This window comes from Motacilla alba, chromosome 26, assembly GCF_015832195.1.
Source record: "Motacilla alba alba isolate MOTALB_02 chromosome 26, Motacilla_alba_V1.0_pri, whole genome shotgun sequence".
NCBI lineage: Eukaryota > Metazoa > Chordata > Aves > Passeriformes > Motacillidae > Motacilla > Motacilla alba.
In genome coordinates this window covers 4,496,495-4,518,484 of record NC_052041.1, presented here as the reverse complement: position 1 = coordinate 4,518,484, position 21,990 = coordinate 4,496,495, and the positions used below count along the sequence as shown (strand labels likewise).

The window sequence follows — 21,990 nt, the reverse complement described above, 5'->3', positions numbered from 1 at the left end:
CGGAGACCCTCAGCAGCCTGGCGGGGAGACCCTTCCCCCAGGAGCCGGGGGTCCCCCGGGGCGGGGGTCCCCGCGCTGCGCTAGTGCTTTAAGAGGCTGGCAAAGCCGGCGGCGGTCTTCCCAGCTCCTCTTCATGCAAAACTTCCCCGGCCCCGGCTCTCCTCCTCCTCCCCCTTTTCCCCCTCCTCCTCCCCCTTCTCCACCTCTTCCTCCTCCTCCTCCTCCTCCTCGCCGCGGCTGCGGTGCGCGGAGCGCGGCGGGTCCCGCCCGGCTGCGGCTCGCTCGGCTCCCGGGCCGGGCCGGGGCTGGGGGGGCCGGGGCCGCCCCCGCCGCACGCCGCAGGGCCCCCCCGGGCTGCCCGCGCCCCCGGGCCGGGGGCGGATCGCGGCACCGGGCACCGGGCGGAGACGGGGCCGGCGGCGCCGCCAACTTGGCACTGCCCGCGGGTAAGTGCGGGCGGCGCGGGGGGAGCATCCCCGGGACGCCCGGTGTCCCCGCACCTTCCCCCGGGGCTGGAGTGCCCCCCGCTCCCCCTCCCTGCAGCCTCGCCGCTCCCCCCCTCCTCAGCGCTCCGGCGAATTTTCCGCCTTTCCTTCTATTTTTGGGCTGGGGGGGCTGCGACAGCGGGGGCTGCAGCCCGGAACCCCCCAGCGCTCCCCCCTCTCCCGCTCATCGCGTTATTCATTGCTGGGGACTGCGGAGCGCTGCCCCCTCCTCGCCCCGCTGCTCCCCCCGCGAGGGGCACGGAGGGCACCGCTTGCCCCCGGTCCCCAACCTGCCACCTTTGTCCCCAGAGGTGCCCACTGCCCGGCGAGGGCTCCGGGAGAGGAGCTGGGGGGCTCGTCCGGAGCGAGGGGGCTGGCAGGGGTAGGGGCAGGAGGCAGCGGGCAGGGGCGGGTGGCCGTGACCGTGGCCGAGCCGCCGGCGGGGGCTGCCCTCGCCTCGCCGCAGCGGGCAGCGCCCGCAGAGCCGCCGCAGGGCAGGGTAGGGGGGACAGGAGAGCGGCGAAGGGCTGAAGGCGCTTCCCCTGGCCAGCTCGGAGGGGCTGTGGGGGGTACGACCCTCCCTGGGCGCCGGAGCGACCCCTCGGAGGCGCCCCTGGGCCGGGCAGAGCCCCGCTCCGGCACGGGGTCGGTTCCTCTCCCGAGCGCTCTCCCGCTCCCTGGCGCTCTCCGGGCGAGCGGATCTGAGGCGTCGGGAGCCGCTGGGGAAGTTGGCAACCGTGAGAAAAAACCGGAGAACTCTCCCACTGCCTGCCCGGGTGCAGCCCCGCCAGCCCTCCTCCTCCTCCTCCTCCTCCCCTCGGTGTGATGAGTTTGCCGGGCTCTGCCAGCCGGGTGATTTTCCGTGGGCTGCTCCGGCGCTGGGGGATGCCCGCTGCCTTCGGCGGCGGCTGCGACGGAGAGGCTGCGGGTGAGTCACACCGCCTGTGCCATCGCCATCGCGCTGCAGGTGACCTGTGGCTCGGGGCTCGGCGGGGGTGGCAGGCGGCAGGGCCGGCGGTCACCGCAGGAGCCCGGCGGCGGTGGCCGTGTGCCCCGGGCAGGGCTCGGGGAGGGGCGGAGGGATGGAAGGATGGAGAGAAGGAGCGGAGCTGATCTGTTGAATGCAGCGAGGAGCTCGGGAAAACACCACGAGAACTGCCAAAAGAAAAAGCTCGTCTCCTTCCCCGCGTTTGTGCCCTGTGAGCGGCGTTCATCCGCATCAGGCAGCGGGGGATGCTCTGGGGATGTGCTGGCCAAGGCTGTGCGGGGGAGAGCTGGGACAAGACCCTTCTCCCTGTGACCTGCCACCTCTGTTCCGGTGGGATGTGCAGAGATCCCTCCTGATCGTGGCCAGGCTGGAGGGGGTGTCCTGGTGGGGGTGGTCCCTCTCTGTAATGGCAGAGGGTCCCCATGGGCAGAGGTGGCTCCAGGTGCCCCAGGCTGGGGGGCTACAGGCAAAGCCCTTCTGAGGATGGCATCAGGCACGGGCTTAGGGGTGCTCAGCTGCACCCTGGGGTGTCGGAGCAGCATCCAGGGGATTTTCCCATGGCAATCCAAGCTCGAGTGGAGCCGTGGCCTGGCCCCACATCCCAGGGGCCAGCATCGCCCTGCGGAGGAGCCTAACGGCTCCCCGAAAAAGAGCATCACGTGCTTCAACTTTGGTATCAGGCAGGAGGAGGATGGATTTGTCAGCTCAGCCACCCCCTTCCAGCTCTTCCCAGAAAGGCAACGGCTTGAAGAAGTGGCAGGTCCTAATTATAACAAACGTGAACCCGCGCCCGCCGCCCTCCCCGGCTTCGCGCCCGCTGCGGGCACCGGCTCTTCCTCCCGGGCGCTGCATCTCACGGAGGGTTTTCCTCCCTGCAGTTCCCCGGATGGCCCCGCAGCGAGCCCGGCTCAGGATGGGGGTCTCTGGAGTCACCGCCGGGGGGGTGTGGGCAGGGGCTGGCACTGCCAGACCGCAGTGTCGGGGCGTGGGTGTGATGGGGAGCGGGGACACCGCGCGCTGCCGCGGGCACTGCCGGGCACCGGCAGTCAGGCCGCGCTCTCGCTCGGAGCCAGCACCGTCCCAAATTGCAGATGGCGATAAAAAATTAATCGCGGGATTCTGCTGCACGTGGCAGGAGCGGGGACCAGCGGCGGCTCCTTCCCTCCCTCCCTTCCTCCCTCCCTGCCAGGCGCTGCCGCTGGAGCTCTGCGCTGGCTGCCCGCGGACACCTCGCGCCGCCTGCCCGCAAGGTGAGCTGCTGCTCTCTCTCCGCTTGCTCCGGGGCTGGATCCTGCTCGCCTTCCCCCCCCTGCCGCGCCATCCCATCCTTCAAAGTGAGGGATTAGCCCTGACCTGCTTGGCAGCGGGAGGGAGGCGGAAGGAGAGGGCTTGCTGCAGTTAAGGGCATATATAAATATGGTGTGATAAACATTCCCTGGGTCTCGTCTGCGCCCTACGGGAGCGCTCTTGGTTGGACTTCAGCATCCTTCAGGGGATGCTCCGGGGCACTGAGGTGGGTGGTGGTACCCAGCTTTTCACCGCCGTGGGGCTCTGAGGCGGGTGCTGGCAGGACCTGGTTGCAGAGAGGACGAGTTGGCGCCGGGGTGATGGGCTCGGGCTTGCACAAGCGTTGTGCTGTCGGTTCATGCGTTGAGCGAGGGGTTGCTGGGCAGGGGCTGTGTTTTGGAGCTCACTGGGGGGGTTTGGATGGCACAATCCGGGGTCTCTGCTCACCACTGCCTGCTGAACCGTGGCCTTGCTTCTCCGAGCGAACGCCGGGGTACTGGACCTGAATACTTAAGGTTTTTCCTGTCGGGAGAGAACTTAACCTGGCATCCCCTCCCTCTGTCCACGTCTCAATTCTGCTCTACTTCATGGAGCTTTTGCAATTAAAAAGACCAGGAGCCAAGCGGAGTACCCTGTAGCTGCTTGCAAGCAGGAAGAGTGAGTGTACACTAATTGGGATATTGTGCTGCCTGCTGGCTGGCCCTGCTTGCTGGAGGAAGAGCAGGTGGGGAAAGAAATAGCCTTGATTTTCAAAAAGATGCTGTGGAGCTGGTAGGAACCAGCGTGGCTTAAGCTGGCACAGCCCTCCCAGTGCCAGGGCTGGTGCTGGAGTGTCTGATGCTGGTGGAGCTGGGCTCTTTGGCAGCTGGGGATGGGCGCAGGTGAGTGCTGGTGCTCTGGCTGATCATTGCTGCATCTCCTGGGCTGTGACCAGCTCAGCTTCTGCTGGGTCTAACCAGCCCCAGAAAATGTTCTGGTTTTGAACTGGGAGATGATGGATCCTGCTGCAGGCAGAGCTCCGGGGAGCGGGGTCTGTCTGGAGTGTGTCCACCACAGTCCAGCCTGGGCAGTGCCTGTGGGGAGGTGCAGGAGGAGCTGTGGGCAGGAGCCACAGAGGTGATGCCTGGGGTGGTGGGTTGCTCCTCCGGGCACCGGAGAGGGTTTTGCAGCAGGAGATCTCTGTGATGTGGGGGAATTTTTAATCAGGGTTTGATTTAATGGAATCACAGAATGGTTCGGGTTGGAAGGGACCTTGACGCTCATCCAGTTCCAGCCCTTGAAATGGGCACGGACACTTTTCACCAGACCAGGTTGCCCCAAGAGGGGCTCGCCTGCCCAGCTGAGCCCTCTCCTGCTCCTTCCAGGGCCGTCCGTGGCTGACGATGCCGGTGGCCCGGTGGCCACCACTAGAGGGGGGCAGGATGCCACCGTGCTGCCCGGCCCCGTGTCCGGGGTGCCGGGACCCGCAGGGCTCCGCGTGTCCCGGGGCAGCAGCACCGGCTCCCTCCGCGCTGGCGCTGCTCACCCACCCTGGCTCGGGCAGGGGGTGACCCACACCCGAGCTCTGGAGGTCTCGCTTTGGTTGGTGCTTGTGCCAACTCCCAGATCCAGGTCGGGCTGCGGCGTAGCGGGGATGAGGGCGATGGGAGGGCTCTGTCCTCATTGATGCTGTGCTGGTGGAAGCAGGAGAAAGCAGAATCGCTGCTTCCTTCGGGGCTGGGGAAAGCACCACGCTGAGTGATGATCCCACCATGTTATTGCCACCCTCGTGGTGCCCCTGTGGAGCTGTGCAGGTGGAACAGGAGGATGGCTGTGGCCCCACGCTGCCAGGAGTGTGTGGGTCAGGATGTTCCCTGCTCCATGAGCACCTGCTGTAGGCAGGTGTCTTCTTCCAGATGTGCACCTCCCTCCAGATGTGCCCCTGGTGGAGCAGCTGCTCTGGGGAGGCTCAGGCATGGTGGAACCAAGGTCTGGGCTGTGTGGAAGCAGTGACCTGTGTGTGGCTGAGGAGCTGCTGGGGACAGGGGTGCTCATCTGTCACCCCTTCCTGGGCCGCTTGCGGCAGGGGCTCTTTGGGTAACTCCGGCTCCATCTCCCCCGTGAGGGATCCGAACCAGCTCCCTCCTCCTCCTCTCCGTTATTTGTGCTTTCTTCTTGCCTGCCGTGATATTTTTACCTTCAGTTCGTTCAGATTATATGATCAAAGGAGCCACAAAGGGGAGAGAACAGAGAGGGAAAAAGCTTAAAAGAAGAAAGGGAAAGGCAGTGGGCTCTGGGGGCACTGCCAGCTCTGCGGGAGCTGCTGTGGGCTCTGAGGGTTTTCCTGGGAGCAGGTCCATGGTGTGAGCATCCCACCTTTGATGGGCAGAGGTGTTGCAGCTCCAGGGACGAGGGTGGGAGAGGTGACCTGCTTTTGGCTGGTGCGGGGCTCTGAAGGCGGCTGTGGTGTCTGAGCATCCCTTTGCCTCCCCATCCTCCTCCTCCCCAGCACGGGCAGAGCCTGACCCGCTCCCAGGCCGTGCAGCAGCCACATTCCCCTGCTCCGTGCCCGCTGGTGATGCGTGGGGTGGCCCTTGAAGAGGGGACAGGACCGTGCAGAGGTCTGATCCCTGTCCCTGACCCCCATCCGAGCGGGGCCGTGCTCCCAGGGGCTCTCTGGGCAGGCTGGGGCGGGGGTTTTGCTGCGGCATTCCCAACCTGCTGCCTTTGGAAGCACAGAGCTGGGCACCGGGTAATTGTGGTTCCTTAAAAGCCCCGGCTGTCAGAATCGCTTTGGAGATGGGCCTTCAAGCGGCTGCGGCGGGCGGGGAGGTGCATAATTTATGGAGGTGAGTTGAAGCCAGGGTCCTCCTGGCTGGGCTGGCTGCGGAGCGGGAGCACCCTTGGGGCTGGTGAGACTCTGTCCAGCAGCCGTGGGCTTGGGTGCCGGCTCTGGGCTTGAGCTGAGATTAATTTAAGCTGTTTCCTTGGTCTCAGTGTTGCTGCTCGTCCTGCCTGGGGAATGCATTTGCCTGCTCGGCTCCTCGCTGCTTTTGGTGCCTGCATTAATCATGCGCTGCCCTCAGCATCCGTCAGCGGCTGCTGGGAGAGACAGGGATGGGCACGAGGGCGAGCCTGCCTCGGGGGGAAACTGAGGCAGGGGCTGTGCTGCTGGGGGCAGCTCAGGTGCTGTCGATATCTGCTGCTGGAAGCCGTCGATAAGGGAAGCAGCTGCTGGTTCAGGAATCAGTGGCCTGAAGGGAGAGCGGCAGGAGCGCAGTGCTCTGGGTTGTGACTCGGATCCGGAACGCTGGGTTTTGGCAGTGCCTGGCTCTAGCTGAGGACGCAGACCTCAGTTTGTGGGGCTCAAGACAAGTGGGCTTGTGGAAGGTGACTGAAAAACCTGCTGGGAAAAAGTTGGGGTGTTTGTGGATAGGCAGGGACCAGGGCTGGGGGTGTGTGTGGGGTTTGCCCCACTCTGAGCACTGTCTTGTGACTTGTCCCACCCTCTCAGTTCCCTTAAGAAGGGACAGGTTGGGGCAGGGTCTCAGGGCCCCCTCTGAGCTGGTCACTGATCTGTGCTGCTCTGTGGGGCAGTGTCCCCAAGGCCCTGACCAGCCCCTCTGCCCGGATGCAATTTGGGCTAAGCCAAAACCCCTGGCGTGAATCAAAGACCCGGTGAATCCCAAACCTATTTTTTGCAATAATCCCCAGCGCTTATTTCCACCATCTCCCTGATGAAAGCCTGGAACAGCCAATGTCCTCTTCCTGCTCCTGCCTAATTTTCTCTCTCCCCTTTTCCCCGTCCCTCCAAGGTCTCCGGAGGAAGGACCCGAAGCTTTGCGTGGGCTCGCGGCTCTGCTGCTGTCTCTCCTGTCTGGTGTAGCCATGCCGACCCCGGCACCCTCCTGCATCCCGACCTCCCGCTGCTCCCCTGGGGCCGGCAGCACCGTGGGGAGCCGCTGACGGAGCCGGAGCGGGATCCCTCCGGAGCCATGCCGCCCGCCCGGCCCAGCCCGGCCCCCTGAGCGCCGCGTTCCCGGCCCGAGCTCTGCCCCAGCACGGCCTCGGCGATGAGCGGGGCTCACTTTTGCATGGAGCGTTTGTCCTTCTGCCTCCTCCTGAGTGCCTGGAGCTGGGGGTGGGCGCCCGGGGGTGCTGCCAAGCCCAAAGGCCAGGGCTACCCACACATGAACTCCATCCGCATCGACGGCGACATCACGCTCGGGGGGCTCTTCCCCGTGCATGGCCGGGGCGCCGAGGGCAAAGCCTGCGGGGAGCTGAAGAAGGAGAAGGGCATCCATCGCCTGGAGGCCATGCTCTTCGCCCTGGACCGCATCAACAACGACCCCGACCTGCTGCCCAACATCACGCTGGGCGCCCGCATCCTGGACACGTGCTCGCGGGACACGCACGCCCTGGAGCAGTCGCTGACCTTCGTGCAGGCCCTCATCGAGAAGGACAGCACCGAGGTGCGCTGCGTCAGCGGGGGGCCCCCCATCATCACCAAGCCGGAGAGGGTGGTCGGCGTCATCGGCGCCTCGGGCAGCTCCGTGTCCATCATGGTGGCCAACATCCTGCGGCTCTTCAAGGTAGGGCTTGGCCAGGTGAAGGGAACCCCTCGGCGAGACCCCCGCGGGCGCTTCGGCAGCGTTCCTCCACGTGTGCCTCTTCCTCCACAGCTGGGGGGAGGCAGAGCTGGTGCTGTTAAAATGCTTCTCCTGCCTCCCCCAGGTCCCCGGGGATCCCTTCCTCCATCGCTCTCCGGTGACGACGCTCGGAGCAGGAGGATTTTTGTCTCATCTCCCCCGGCTTCGTGGCGCTGGTGCTCCCGCCCCGTGGCGGGGGCTGGGTGGGAGGTGGGCTGAGGGTGGGTTTGGTGCTGCTTCTGGGGGATGCTCCTTCAGAGGTGTGGGTTGTACCCCAAAATGTTAATCCCACCTGAGCCAGAGGGCTGGAGGCAGCGATGGCTGATGGCAGGGGACAGCTGGGGCTGCTCTGCTCCAGTCCAAGGGGACATCAGCCAGGCTGGGGACATTTGTCCTGTGCCACCGGCCCCAGAAGTGCTCAGGCTGTGGTGGGATGAGTAGGGCTCTTCCTCCTGCTCTGTGCCAGCCACAGGAACGCCGAAGAGTTGGCAATTCCTTTCCCCCTTGCTGTACATTTGTTTATCCACAGCCACATCCCTGGGCTGCAGAGTGTGTGAACAAGGGTCCCTCTGCAGAAATGAGGGAGAAATGTAAATATTCTGCATCTCCAGTGGCAGTGGGGGCCCTGTCCCATCCTGGCCTTCTCCCAGCACCCTGAAACCCCTGTGTTGTGCAGGATTGGTGCTGTTTCCCCCTCTGTCTTTCCCCTCCTCTTCCTCTGCCAGCCCAGCGTGCTGAGAGCTGGGTCCCCTCCTGGGAGGGCTGGAAGCTGTTAGTGAAGACGGAAGAACCAGATCGCTGATGGAGTTTGATTTTTCTGGGTCCCTTTTTTTTTTTAAAAAACGTGTTAATGTTCCAGGCGACGAGTGAGAGGGCTATTCAATAATTAAAATAATATAAATTAGAGGGAGTGGGAGGAACTTAAAAGCTATTTGCCAAGACAAAAAAGATTGAATACTTGTTCTGGAGAGGAGGAGGGAGGCTGGCAGTGGTGAAGGAGGCAGGAGAGTGACAGTCAGAATAGTCGGGGGCAAGTGAAGTCTTTCTAGGTTCTTTTGTTTTTTTCCCCTCACACTTCTCCTCCAGTTTTGATGCTTGGGCAAAGAGCTGTGACCTGTTCAGAAGGATGTCACTGAGCTCAGGCGCAGCCCTGCCCCAGCTGAGCAGCCAGCTGCTGCTGCTGGTGCATCCTGAGCCCTGAGAACTTCAATCCAGAGCTGATCCCAGCCCGACGGGGCAGGGAAGAAATGCAAACAGGGGGGATGAACAGGTAGAGGATGGAGACTTCGAAACCCCTTAGGAGAGGAGAATAAGGAAAATCTCAGCCTTTCTTAGACAGCAGGGAATCCCAGTGGGGCGGGTTGGTGCTCTCCTCAGTGGTCCCAGCACAGGGACACCATTCCCATGGGACTGGGCTAATGTCTGGGCACAGCCATTCCTTCAGCAGGCGGGGACCGGGGGTTTGGGGGTTCTGGAGGCTCTTCCCCCCGCCATGACCTGAGTGCTGCTGCTGCTCTTTGTTATTCAAACACTGCTTTTATGGCAGGGACATGCTTAAAATGAGAATAAGGCGACTTCCATTTCACGCCGCCGCTGACCTTTAAGCGTGGGTGACTCTGCTCCGAGGTTCAGCAAAGCTCTGGCTGCCTCGGGCACTGGCTGCCTCAGGCACAGGCAGCTGCCTCTGCTCATTCCCTGGGGCATGGCACTTGCTGGAGCTCTGCTCCTGCTTGGCCCCGTGTTGCTGTGTCCCTCCTGTCCCCCTCGGTGCTCCCCCAGCGTGGGGGATAGTGCTGGGAGCTGGCACAGGGGGACCCTCCCCGGAGCGGGGTGTTCCGAGAGCCCTCTGAGTGCTCAAGTGGTTCTTGGGGAGGGCTCCAGCACACATGGGAGAGCTCCAGCCCATCTGAAAGCGCTCCAGAATATCCAGCAAGCAGCAGAGAGTGAATCAAAGTCCACCAGGGTGAGGAGTCCACTCAAGTCCAGCACAGCAGCCCCTCCAGTTTTCCCCCTTCTCTCCTGTGGCCGTGAGCACACTGCAGGTGGCTGTTCCTGTCTCAAAATGATGCTCTCCCTGCTGTGGTCCCTTGTCCCATCCCACACTCCCTCCTGTGCACCTCTGCCTGCTCCATCCCCTGCACAGCCCCAGCCCTCCCCGCTAGGCTGGCCTTGCTCCTCCCTGCCAGGGCTTTTGTCGCTCCTGCACTCCATAAATAAATAACGGGTCCTTCGTTAGCTGCCGCCTCCTAATTAAAGCTGTACATCAGTGGAACAACTTGCAGATGCGGCATCCTCTGTCCAAGCCGGTTCCATCACTCCTCGTCGCTCTGCCTGCAGAAAATCCTTTCCCCAAATCCGTGCTCTGGGCTCTGTGTGACGGCATCTCCCTGGCGTCACTGCCAGAGCGCGCTGGCACCTTCCAGCTCCTTCCCAGCCCTTGCTGCTGCCTCTCCAGCCCCGGCTCTGCCCGCTGGCTCCTGAACCACCACAGCGGTGCTGGTGTCGAGGAAACCAGGCCCTTCTCCTGCAGGTGGGATCCCCTAAAAGGGATCCGAGGTGCGTTTTTCGTCCCCATCCAGAAAGAGCTGTGACAAGGTGGAGCCCAAGCGCTCAGCGTGGGGTGAGCAGCCAGGGGATGGCTTTGACACGTGCCAGGCACTTTGAGGCGCTTGTTTCCTCTGGGTGGCAGCGAGTGCAGGCGCTCTCTGCAGCGCAGGGCTGTTGTACAACATGAATAATTCACCCGAGGACGGCGCTGCCCGCGCTGCAGCCGGGCGCTCGGCACCTGCAGCCCCACGAGGCTGCGCTGCCTGGGGCTGGCAGGTGCAGAGCTGGGTCAGCCCCTGGCTCTGAGCCCCTCCTGGCGGTGCTGAGCCCCCTGGCTCATGGCAGGGTGCCCCGAGGCTGTGGGGGCAGCGGGGTGGAGCGATTCAGGACACGCTTCCCCGCTTGGCGGGTGAAGAACCTTCACCGAGCGGGGATGTGGCAGCGGCCGGGGAACGCTCTGATTAATCACCCGCTGCTGCCACTTCATTTCCTTGCTCTTCACTTTATTGAAGCAAATTGCAGCTGCCTGGCTCCCCTGGGCTGCCCCCAGCCCTGAGGGGTCCCTGGGCACAGCTTGTTGAGGAGGAGTGGGACAGGTGGCGGCAGGGATCAGGGACAGCATCCTCGTGCACCTGCCGTGCTTCCTGGAGTTTTAGCTCTGCCTTCTCCCTCTCCAGGGAGATGCCAAGGGCTGCATGCTGGGCCTGTCCCCGTGCCCAGGGAAGGGGCAGCAGGATGGGGCTGCAGCTCGTTCCATCCTGGCGCCGAGTTCCGAGCAGCCCCGCTCAGCCCCTCCCTGCCCGGCCCCTGCGGTGCTTTACGCTCTCCCTAATTAAAAGCTGCCATCCAAATGGCTCGATGATGGAAATTCTAATTAAATCAATTCCATCTTGTCGGCAAACCAGGGCTTTGCATAAGATATGCATGAAATTAATAATTATGGGGAGGGAATTAGCTGCTCCTGACCCTGTATGTGGCATGGGGGGGGTGGTGCAGGGGTCCCCTGCTTGTGGGGTGCTCCTGACCAGTGTGCTCTGCTCTGGCTCTGCAGTGGTTTTGGTTGGTTTTTGGTTGGTTTTTGGTTGGTTTTTGGTTGGTTTTTAGTTCTTCCTGCCTGCTCAGGCTGATGTTGGCATCAGTGGTTTAAGCCTGAGCTGGGATGTGCTGAAATCGCCACCTTTGCCTAATTCTTCCCAACCTGGGGGGATTCTTTCTCCTGCTGGTGGAGGAAACACCACAGCAGCTCCTGAGCCTCCTGATAATGGAGGGCACTAAATGCAGCTTTCCCAGTGCATTTGAGGTCACCTGGAGGAGCAGGATGACATCTCCAGCCCTGGTTCCCACCATCCCAAGGGGTGTTTGTTTCTCCAGGCTCAGGATGCTTCTGAGTGATGATTTTTGATTCAAAACAAGAAGGAAGGCGGTTCACCCGCTGCCCTGGGATCACTCCCTGCTCTTGGTGGGACAAGGAACCCTTGGGGTGCAGGAGGGCTGGTCCTTCTAATTTCCTCAACACAGGAGTGTTTGTCCCAGGCTGGAGATGAGCCAGACAAGAGACCACCAGTGCAGCAAATTTGCAGTTCAGAGATGTTTCCAGCTCCCTCTTCCTACTGCATCCTTCTTTCTAAGAACCTTGAATTCCCTGCCTGCATTTTGCTTTTATGTACCTAAAAGGACTTTTGTCTTTTATCTGAGAAAATAGCTGGTGCCATGAGTTGGGCTATCAAAAAGGCAGAGGGGGGAAAAGGCAGAAGAAATCTATGAAATGGTCATTTGGGAACTGGTATTTTATTTTCACTTTCATCCAAGGCAGAGGAGAGAGAGAAAAAAGCCCTTTCCTTTTGTTTATTAAAATACAGCTTCCAGTCCATAGCCTGTGGATCAACAGGTATTTTCTGGGCTTTGTTTTCCAGCTGAGGCTGGAGCAGGATGGGCAGGCCAGGGGTTAATCCAGGCTGTTGGAGCTTGGGTGGGATGGCAGTGCCGTGGGGAATAGCTGGGACATCTCCATCTCCAGCGCCCTGCGGAAGAGGTGAGATCAAAACACCTGGCAGGGGAAAAATCATTGGGAAAGGATCCTCTGGAAGGGCAGGGGTGCATCCCTGCCCCCAAATCCCCTTTGACGTGGGCACTGCTGCTGCCTGTGCCCTCGTGGGCACGCTGTGGGCAGCGCCTCCGTCCTGAGCCCGTGTCCCTCCTGCAGGCTGGGCAGGGAAGGGGAGAGGTTGTGCCGTGCTGGGAGCAGCCCCCCTGCTCCCCCCCGGGATGAGCGATTGCCAGGCGAGCGCCTCACCTGCTGAGCAGAATTTTAATGGAGTCTCATGCACCGGCTCCAGCCAGAGATCCCCAACGAGCAGATCAGAGCCCCTCGGAACGGAGCACAAAGCAGATTGTCACGGGGAGTAATCCTATTTGTGCCTTGATAAAGATTCCTTCCTCTCCCTCTCCCACTCCTGCTCCATCTCTCCCTTTTTTCATCTCCTGTTTTGCAGGCAGGTAGAAGGGTGGCTGCTCCTTTCCAGGGGCCTTTTAGCATTCAGGTGGAGTCGTGGGTTTATAACACCAGAATCGCATTTAATAGAGAGAGGCGGGAGTGGGAGAGGGGAAACCACAGATAAACAGAGGAGGAACTGGGGGATGCAGGACTGGGGGGGAAGGGAGTGGGGCCAGGAGGGTCGGGACACCCAGCCCTGGTGCACGCCCCGTCCCTGGGCTGCAGCTCCCAGCTGGGCTCCCAGCGAGGTGGCTGGGGCGCATTACACCGACTCGGATTCCCACAGCTGGTGGGGAGAACCTGGGCTTGATAATTTAATAAGCCTTCTCCATCTTTAAGATAAATGAGGATGTGTGGCGCGTTTTGGAAATGGAAAGTGCTGTGTAAGTGTTAAACATCGCCTGATCCTCTGGTGCTAAATCATTCCAGTGTGCCAGGAGAGGTGCAGTGGCTCTGGTTAATTTAAGGAGCTTATTTAGGGCTGGGGGGGGGCAGGATGGGCTGGATCCGTCCTTCCTGGGGAAGAAGTCAAAGGGAGACCCTGGCAGTGCTGGCCAGAGCAGAATTATGGATTTTTTTCCTTTGGTCTCTCCCATGCTGAGTTCTCCAGAAACCCTTTTGGGGTCCTGCTGGGTGTTCCTGAGCTGCGGGTGGTCCCCAAGCCCCGATGTCCCCTGGAGCACCTGATGGTGGCACATGCTCCACCTACCCCGTGCTCATCCTCAGTTCTCACCTCCCTCTGCTCCAGAGCAAGGCTTTGGGACCGTGGGCACGGCTGTGGGGGTGGAGATCATCACCTCCTTCCCCTGATTCTGTGCCTTTCCCTCCTCCATCCCAGATCCCCCAGATCAGCTACGCCTCCACGGCGCCGGACCTGAGCGACAACAGCCGCTACGACTTCTTCTCCCGCGTCGTCCCCTCGGACACCTACCAGGCCCAGGCCATGGTGGACATTGTCAAAGCCCTCAAGTGGAATTACGTCTCCACCCTGGCCTCCGAGGGCAGCTACGGTGAAAGCGGGGTGGAGGCCTTCATCCAGAAGTCCAGGGAGGATGGTGAGTGGATCTCTCCCGGGATGGGAGCGGCTGAGACGGGAGGAGAAAAGGATGGGAGGGAGGGATGTGTCTGGTTGGGCTCCTCGGGCGGAGCTGGGACGGATGCTGTGCTTCGGGGGATGGCCCTGGAGCAGTGCAGGCTTTGGGGCTGCCCGAACAAGGATCCAGGCTTTCCAGCAAGGCTTGGGACCAGCAATCCTGGGCTGCCTCCGCTCTGCATTTGGGAAGCATCCTGAGATCCCGCTCCTTGCTCCCCAGCTCTGCCGAGCTGGTCTCACCCCTCCCTCTGTGCCTGAGCCACGGCGCTGGGCGCCTTCCAGAAGACAAGGCTTTTACAAATACTCCCAGGTTTTAACAGAAAATCAAGCTGGCACCAGCACGAGCTGCGCCCAATTTTAGTGGAATTATCCCCCAGGGCAGGTGCTTTAATTTGTCTATGGGCTTTGGACAGGCAGAAAGTCCGTGCTCAGCAAATACTCTTTGGGAGGATTTGTCTGGAGGCAGAAAGCGTTTTGCTGACGGGAGCTCTGGGATGCTTAGGGGGGATTAGCAGCCTCGGGAGCAGCGCAGGAGCTTGTGGGGACCTGAACACCAACCCTGGGATGGGTGAGGAGCCCTGGGAATGGCTGCTGTGGGTGCTGCTACCACAAACCTCGAGCTTTCCTGGGACAACACTGGGGTCCCTCCTGGCTCTGGCATCACCTCAGCCCCCCAGCACGGGCTGGGATGGGAGCTAAAGGGTGTTTTTTGAGACAGTTAAACCCCTGCAGGGTGCAGGCTGCTGCTTATTACAGGCTTAAGTGTGTCTGAATGGCACATTAGGTTCTGGCAAAGTCGGTGGGACACCGGCCTATCTGGAGCCAGTCAAACTGCGTTATGGCCTTATAAATGGATAAAGGGAATAAAAACTTGGAGGTGATGAGCTCCTAATCAAAGCCCTATAAATAGGAGCGGTGTTAATCCCGTCTCTCGTGCGTGTGCACTGGCGCTGGAGCCGGCTGTGCTTTTAGTATGCAGAGGAACCCATCTGGGGATCCAACCTGGGAGCTGCTCTTCAGGATTTTCACTTGGAAAGTGGAGTATTTGTCACGGGGCTGTGGCTTCTCGAGGAGCAGCGCGTGGGGATGCTCCGGAGCGGTGGCTGCAGGGGATGTGTGGAGCTGCCAGGTGCAAAGGGGCTGTGCTGGGTGTGTGTGACAGTGCCTGGCAGGTCTGGGGAGGGGCTGGGGATGCTCTGCTGCCCCATCCATGGGTGCAGCCCCCTGGGGGATCTGTGGGACAGCTGAGGGTCTGCACAGGCACGATTCAAACCTGCACTCCTCCTCCACTAAGCACCAGTAAGTGTGGTGGTTGTGACTGGTGGTCCTGCTGTGGCATGAGCTCTTCTCCTTTGAGGTACCTGTGGTTGCCACGAGCTCCTCTAACCAGATGTTAACGATCTGACAGCGTAATTGCAGAGTAAAGGAGAGCCCACGGAGCCAGAGCAGCCACGTGTTAATCCGGGGCTGCGGCAGTCCTGTAATTTGGGTATCCGCATAACCTGGCGATTATGTGCATTAGTGATAATTTAGTTATCAAAAAGCAGATTTCCACGGTGCCTGCAGTGTGAGGGCAGCCCGTGTGGTGCCAGCGGTGATGCTGCAGCCCTGACACACTACAGGAATGTGGGGATTTGTGGGAGCTGTCCGTGGGGCCCTGGCTGGGCTCTGAGCTGCTCCCTGGAGCATCTCCTTTGGGAGCGAGTGTGGGGTGTCAGCCACACTGCTTTGCCCATGGAAGCAGAGCCACAGCCATGAATAATGGTGAGGCTGGACCAAAAACATGCTTTTTCTTTTTTCCCCCCTTTATTTTATGTATTCAACCCCCCCAGCCGTGCCATCTGTGGTGGCAATGCCAGGCTGGAGGAAGAGCAGGCTCTGCCCTCTTCACCTCTCTGTCTTCCCCTGTGTGAAGGGCTCTGCTGGCTCCAAACACAAGCACAGATCCATTGGGAAGGGGTGAAGGATCTCTGGGATATTCCTGGCTCTCAGTTGCATTTCTCCAGCAGCCTAAAGGACCCTGAGATTTGTCACTGCTTCCAGGGGCCTGCAGCCTGTCAGAGGGACGGACAGGGCCGCCAGCTGGGTGATGATCTGGCCTGTGCCAGGCTCTGTCGACTGCTGGAGATTCCCTGTGGGGGTGTTTATGCCAGGGCAACAACTCCAACCCTATTCCCAGCCCCCCATGCTGGCTCTGCCCGGGGGTTCCTCACCCACCCGGCTCAGGCTGAGCAGCTCCCGCTCTCCTCCCCACAGCGCTCTGCTTCATTTCTCATGCCAAGCCCGAGCCTTCAGAGTCGGGTTTTATTTCCATCAGGCAATAATGCTCATTGCTGTCGTTAGCAGCTCGCACTCAAGCTGTTTGCTTTCTGATGCATTATCAACTTGACCTTCAGTTTCAATTTTTAGCAGAGCCTCACGTCGGAGCTTCGCAGCGCAGCGGAAAGCGGTTCTGCTGGAGGCACAAAGCGACCTCCGACAGCGATGCAGGGAGGAAACTCGCCCTGGAGATGGGTTATTCTTGCAGCTGGGGCTGGCCCTGGGCTACCACAACAGACTGGCCTGGGTGGCTGTTACATCTTTATTCATTTATCTTTTTATCTGTACCCATGGTTGCGGTCGCTCCGGCGATGATGCTCTTGGCCCCTGGTGGTTGCTGGTGGCTGCACTGGTGGCTGGAGAGTCCTTAGTCACTAGAGCGCTGCTTTTTGGGTTTCAGCGTTGCAGAGATGTTCAGTCCGCAAAGGATGTGTTTTCTTCAGCCATTTTAAAGTGTTTTGAGTGCATTCTGCTCCCAATATCCATCCCAGAGCATCCTGTGCTGGCAGTGGCTGTCAGCTGGGTGGCAGGGCCAGCATCGGGGTGTCCCTCACCTCCAGCCCCTCTGCTCAGCGTTTCCCCACGTCCCTCACCTGTGGCATCACTTTGGTGGTCGGACAGACCCGCCCAGGACCCTCTGGCTCTGCGTTGTTGAGGTCTCTGCTGTCTCCAAGCCCTCATAGGTGAGGGCTGGGATGGATGTTTGATAACGGAGCTGGCCTGTGCCACACCTTGGGTGTGGGAGGAGGGGAATATTCCCAGCCCAACTCCTTAGTCACGCACCTGGATCGATTTTGCTGCCATTTCCCCCCCTCTATTGTTTCATCCTTCACTAAGTTTTCCGTATTTTTAGTGAAGAGCCTGATGTGTATTTGTGATGCCTTTGCTCGTCCCCATGTGACATCCCTGCCTGTCTCTCTCTGGTTCCAGCCGGGTTCATTACTCGCGGTGGCTGCACCAGGAGGTCGCCCCCAAAAAAGCCACTCCCAAATCTTGAGGCAGGAGGTTTGAGCTCAGCATTTCGGTCTCGCCACGTGCAGTAGAGGGCCCTGATGGCTTCTTCTGTAATCATTTGCTTCCTGGAGGCTTTGAAGTGACACAAACGATGAGTCCCGGGGCAGGGGAGCAGCACACCGCTCCGGTGAATCGGGAATCTCTTTGGAAGGCTGGAGTTAGGAAGGGAGCTGGGAGTGGGAATGCCATCTCTGCCGGGCTGATCCCTCCCTGGGGTGGGGGGAACATCCACCTGGCTGTTCCTACACGGCTGAGCCGGTCCCTGCTTTACCCCCTCAGGCAGGTCCCTGCTTGCTGCCAGCTTGGCAGGCTCTGCGGGTGCGCTGGCAGAACCCCCTGAGCCAGGAGCTAATTAAGCACCGGCAATCAAGAGGGGAAGCCGGAGTGGCTGCGCTCCCACCGAGCCGTAATGGTGGAGATTAAACCCTGACCCGTGTTTGACAACAGGCGTTACCAGCAGAGTCCCTGCCGGGGAGGCGAGATCCCACCGGGACCGGAGGGATCGAGGATGGCACGGGCAGCGTCGGAAGGGGAGGTTTGGAAGGGGGCTCAGGCTGGGTTTTCCAGGCTTTTTTGCCCCTTGTCCTGTGGCACCAGGGATGAAACTCGTGGGATCTCCTCTGAGCATCCTCCGGCTGCCTGGCCCCAATCTGCCTCCAGCAGCTGCCTGTGGGATGTTCCCCCCATCCCCAATGTTCCTGCTCCTCTTTGGTCCTTTCCCAAGCTGGGGGAGGAGGAGAGGGGTCCCCCTGCCTCACCTGCTGCCTTCTCCCAGAGTCACACCCTGTCCCAAGTCAGGGAGCCGTGCTGTGCCATCCTACCGGAGTGGACACCTCCTTGCCATCGCTGCCACCCCTCATTTTGATTTCTGGCTTTAGAGGAGTGTTTTGACTAAAAGGATTTGTGATTTCTGGCTTTAGAGGAGTGTTTTGACTAAAAGGATTTTTGTGCGAAGACAGCGGGAGCATCACTTGGCAAATCCCCTTCCCAAACCACTCAGCCACTGCCCCCCTGACACCCTGGACTTCTTGCTGTTGGTCATTACATTTTCATTAATTAAGGAGATGAAAACATTGTCAGCATCTGCTGTGGGAAGCAGGGGCTCCCCGGCCCTGCAGGCTGTCACCTGGAGGAGCTGTGCTCCTCGTTAGTTTGATTTAACGAAGCAGCCGAGTAACATCGCGGTCATTTCTGAGCTGCCATCGATTTAACCTCTTGTTTATTTATGGGCCCATCTTCTCTGCCACGTGTGCAGGGAGATGCTCCCTAGCACGGATGCCTGGTGGCACTCGGTGTGTGCCCGTGCCAGCCCCCAGCTGCCACTCGTGTGCGCGCTCCTGCCAGGGCTTTTGGAAGGCTCTCGGTGTTTGCAAACTGCTGCTTTTGTTGGATTTTCTCCACCGATTGCCATGGAAACTGTAATTAAGCTGCATGGTGGCCCCTGGCAGTGTGCTGTGACACCCTGGCCTGGCTGGGGACTCTGTGGTGGCCAGGGCGAGTGTCCCCAGGCTGGGACATTCCTGTCCTGCTGGCGCTGCCGGCTGCTGCCCGCCTCGCCTGGCTGATCTGTCTGTTTATCCAACTCCCTCCTCTCCATCCATCTGGCTCCCCATATGGGAAACAAGCAGCAAATTGGCCCAATTTCTTACCACAGGAAAACAAACCCCCAAAGAACCCCTGGAAAGCCCTGGCCAGTGAGCTCGGGTGTGGATGCTGTGCCCCATCCCTGCAGCTCTCCCTGCCTGCTCAGCACCCAGCACATCGCCCTTATCTTGTGTTTTGGCTGCAAGGGGCCAAATTTTTCCAGTTTTCCTGCAGGCCCTGCAGGGAGTGAAGTCTCCTGGAGCCCGTCTCCACCCTGCCCTGTCCTGCTCCTCTCCAGGGCCGTGCTCTGGGAGTCTCTCCCAGCCGCGGGTGGTAATTGTGCTGACCTTTGCTTAAGCTGCGATCTGTTAGTGGCAGGAGGCATCAGCCGTGTCATTTACTATGCAAATTGAGACCATCAATTACATCCAGAAGGTCCCACAATGTTTAATTCTCTCCCGTCTCTCTCTTTATTGGCATCTGCAGAAATGCAGGAGCAGGAGGGCTCTGGCTTTTTGGAGCTGGAGGGTGGGAGCCCAGCAGTGAAGTGTGGGGGCTCTTCCAATCGTCTCTTTTAATTTTAATTACCTGCTTTTGCAATGGCTCCTTGGAAAGCTGGTCTGGAACTTGGCCAGTGCCATAGGGATGGGATCAAACCCCTCTGCAGGGCCTGGCTGCTCAGTGGTGAAGGGCTTGTCTGTTCTTCCCATGGGGTGGTTCTGCCAGATTTGACCATTCTGTGTGCAGAACCCTTTACAAATCCTGGGCTGGGGAGGGGCTGCTGCTTGGAACTGGCTGGAAAATCCTCACTGAGCTGCTGGGATGGACTGTGTGCGTGTCCTGGGGACGTTTGGAGTGTGATGTGGTGGTGGCTGAAGGTGACAGGCACCGGAGGAGCGAGTGGGAGGCAGAGAGGAGCTGTGGAGATACAGGTGGGAGGGGATGTGGTGCAGAAGGGCTGAGCTGGGGGAAGAGGAGGGGTGAAGGCAGTGACCTGGGAGAGGAGGGGTCAGGGGAGGGCTGGGGGACATGTCCCAGGGGGTTGGGTGGTGGCCAGGAGGTCTGGTCCGAGGAGGTGGTGAAGTGCTCAGCCCCTCTTGGCCTGTCGGGCTGAGGAGCCCTGCGAGAGGGGCCATCCCCAGGGGACAGGGACCCGTGGGGTGTCTCAGTGCCAGGGCTCTCTCTGCCACAGGCGGGGTCTGCGTGGCCCAGTCCGTGAAGATCCCGAGGGAGCCCAAGCCGGGGGAGTTTGACAAGATCATCCGCCGGCTCCTGGAGACCTCCCACGCCCGCGCCGTCATCATCTTCGCCAACGAGGACGACATCAGGTGTGGAGGGGGGTCTGGGCAGGGATGCACTGGGATGCACTGGGATGTGTCTGCAGCGGGGAGAGGATGCAAGGTGTGGCGTGGCAGGGAGTGTCTGCACTGGGGACCCACTCAGAGCAGCCACCTGGCAAGTGGCTGCCATCCAGCACAGCCACACAGAGCCAGCAGAGGAAAATCCCACTTCCCGTCGGTTTTGGCAGCCCTGGACATCACGAGCTGCTGCTTCACACCACGCAGGGACTGCTCTGATCCGGCCGGGGCAGGACCCGGGCACTGGCTGTGCTTTGCAGAGCAGCCCCAGCCCCAGCGTGGCAGAGGAACAGATCTGGGGGAGCTTTCAGGGACCTTCTGGGGACCTCCCCAGCGCTCTGAGCCCAGCAGGGCCACGACGTGGCCGCACTCGAGGGTGATGAGCTGCTCTGCAGGCGAAGCAGTGGCTGCAGCTCTGTTGTTTATGGAGCAGAATGATTCACATGGAGCTACCCCTGATTTCCTAAGTGTCTAATTTATTAATCAGCAAACATTATGTAAATGTGGGTAAACTGCGAGTTTAAATCAGTTTACATCAGATGTGCAAACTCTCCCAGTTTCTTTTTTTCCTTCCTTAATAGAAATGTCTGTGGAGCTGACATCGGGTGGGGGTGAGAGAAAAAGGGATTTACTTTGCAGGATAAATGGCAGGTCCTGTTGTCAGGGCTCTGGAAACATCCAAACGGGATTGCAGCTCTGGGCAGGGGCTTCTGCAGCCTCCTCTAGCCCAGGAGTGGGGTTCTCCATGGTCACCTGGAAGATGGGAAGGACAGACTGGGAAGGTTGTAGCTGGAATTCTTGCCTGGCTCAGTTTGGGTGTAAATCATGGGAAATCCCACGGGAATTTCCTGGATTTGCCCCGGGGAGATCTTGCCCTGCACAGGGAGCAGGGGCAGCTGGAGGTGCTGCTGTCACAGAGTGGGACATGGGCTGTGACTGTCCTGGGGAGGGATGTGCCCAGAGCCCAGGGCAGCCTGGGATGAGCTCAGAGCATGCCTGCCTCTTCCCATCTCGTCTGCACTCCGCTGGATTTCTATGGGGTTTTTCCCTTATTACACGTTTCAAACACCATCTGGACTTGAAATGATCAGCTCCGACGTGGGGGCTGAGTCACAGCCTGCCTCGGCTCTGCACGGGGAGATGGAGCTGCCCTGGGCCCTGCTCCCACATGGCTGGGGACCCACAGGAGCCCCTGAGGGGACAGTGAGCCCCGGGAGGCAGAGCCCGCAGGGTCAGATCCAGGAAAGCTCTGTCCCCATCCTCCCACCGAGCTCCTGGCCTGGCTGGCACTGGAGGAGTGTGCAGGAGTGTCTGGCACCAGGAGGGATGCTCAGCAGGACTGATGGCATCTCTGCTCCCAGCTGGGCCCAGTTGAGCCCAGCAGAGCCCAGTTGAGTCCAGTTTAGCTCCATGCTGGGTGCTGGCAGCACTGGCTGCTCCTCTCCCGGGCTGGCCATGCTGGGGGCACGTGCTCTCCACGCTGCTGCCTTCCCTGCCTGCTGCGGCATAACCTGATTCTTTTTCTTTTTTTTTTTTTCCTTTCTTAATGCTGGGTAATTAAGGGGAAATTCAATTACCAGTCAGCAAATATGCAAATGAAGCAGCCTGTGTGCCCGGGCTGGGAGGACAGAGGGTGCGGGAGCTGAGTGGCACCGCTGGATTTTGTTGTGCCTGGAGCAGGAGATGCCACCAGCACTGTGCCGGTGTCCCCACTGCCCTGGGGCCAGACAAGGAGTTGGTGGCCCAGCCTCTGCTGCTTCTTTCCACAGAAGGGTGCTGGAGGCGGCCAAGAGGGCGAACCAGACGGGGCACTTCATCTGGATGGGCTCGGACAGCTGGGGCTCCAAAATTGCCCCCGTCCTGCACCTGGAGGAGGTGGCCGAGGGCTCTGTCACCATCCTGCCCAAGAGGGTCTCAGTCAGAGGTGAGATTGCCCTCCTCAGCTGCAGGTTTTGGCTGTGAAACCACCGTGGACTTTAAAGACCTCCTGATTTGCCCACCAGTCACCTCCTTACTTTCCACGTGCCGTGTTTTCCCTCCTCTCCCTTTATCACCAGTGTACCTAGAGAGGCATTTCCTTGTTGCTCTCAAAGTCCCAGAAAGTCTCTGCTTTGCAGAGGATCTCCCCTGAGTGGATTTTCCACTTGCATCTCTGCCCAAGTGACACTTTGGACACAATCCCACCACACTCTG

At 60.2% G+C, this 21,990-nt stretch overlaps 1 protein-coding gene across 5 annotated transcripts in view; it reads left to right on the top strand.

Annotated features, from left to right (window-relative positions):
- Positions 1 to 310: 310 nt before the first annotated feature.
- The window catches only part of GRM4 (glutamate metabotropic receptor 4), a 34,435-nt gene continuing 12,755 nt past the window's right edge, over positions 311 to 21,990 (top strand). The window contains exons 1-5 of one of the 5 annotated variants that reach the window (XM_038162601.1): positions 311 to 446; positions 6,555 to 7,331; positions 13,268 to 13,484; positions 19,632 to 19,767; positions 21,567 to 21,721. In XM_038162601.1, the coding sequence (XP_038018529.1) occupies positions 6,813 to 7,331; positions 13,268 to 13,484; positions 19,632 to 19,767; positions 21,567 to 21,721 (1,027 nt within the window). In that variant the 5' untranslated portion in view covers positions 311 to 446; positions 6,555 to 6,812. Of the gene's footprint in view, positions 447 to 1,315; positions 1,414 to 2,291; positions 2,724 to 2,965; positions 2,987 to 5,567; positions 5,589 to 6,554; positions 7,332 to 13,267; positions 13,485 to 19,631; positions 19,768 to 21,566; positions 21,722 to 21,990 lie in introns of those variants that run through there. The other 4 variants (XM_038162603.1, XM_038162602.1, XM_038162604.1 and 1 more) reach the window with 4 other exon arrangements.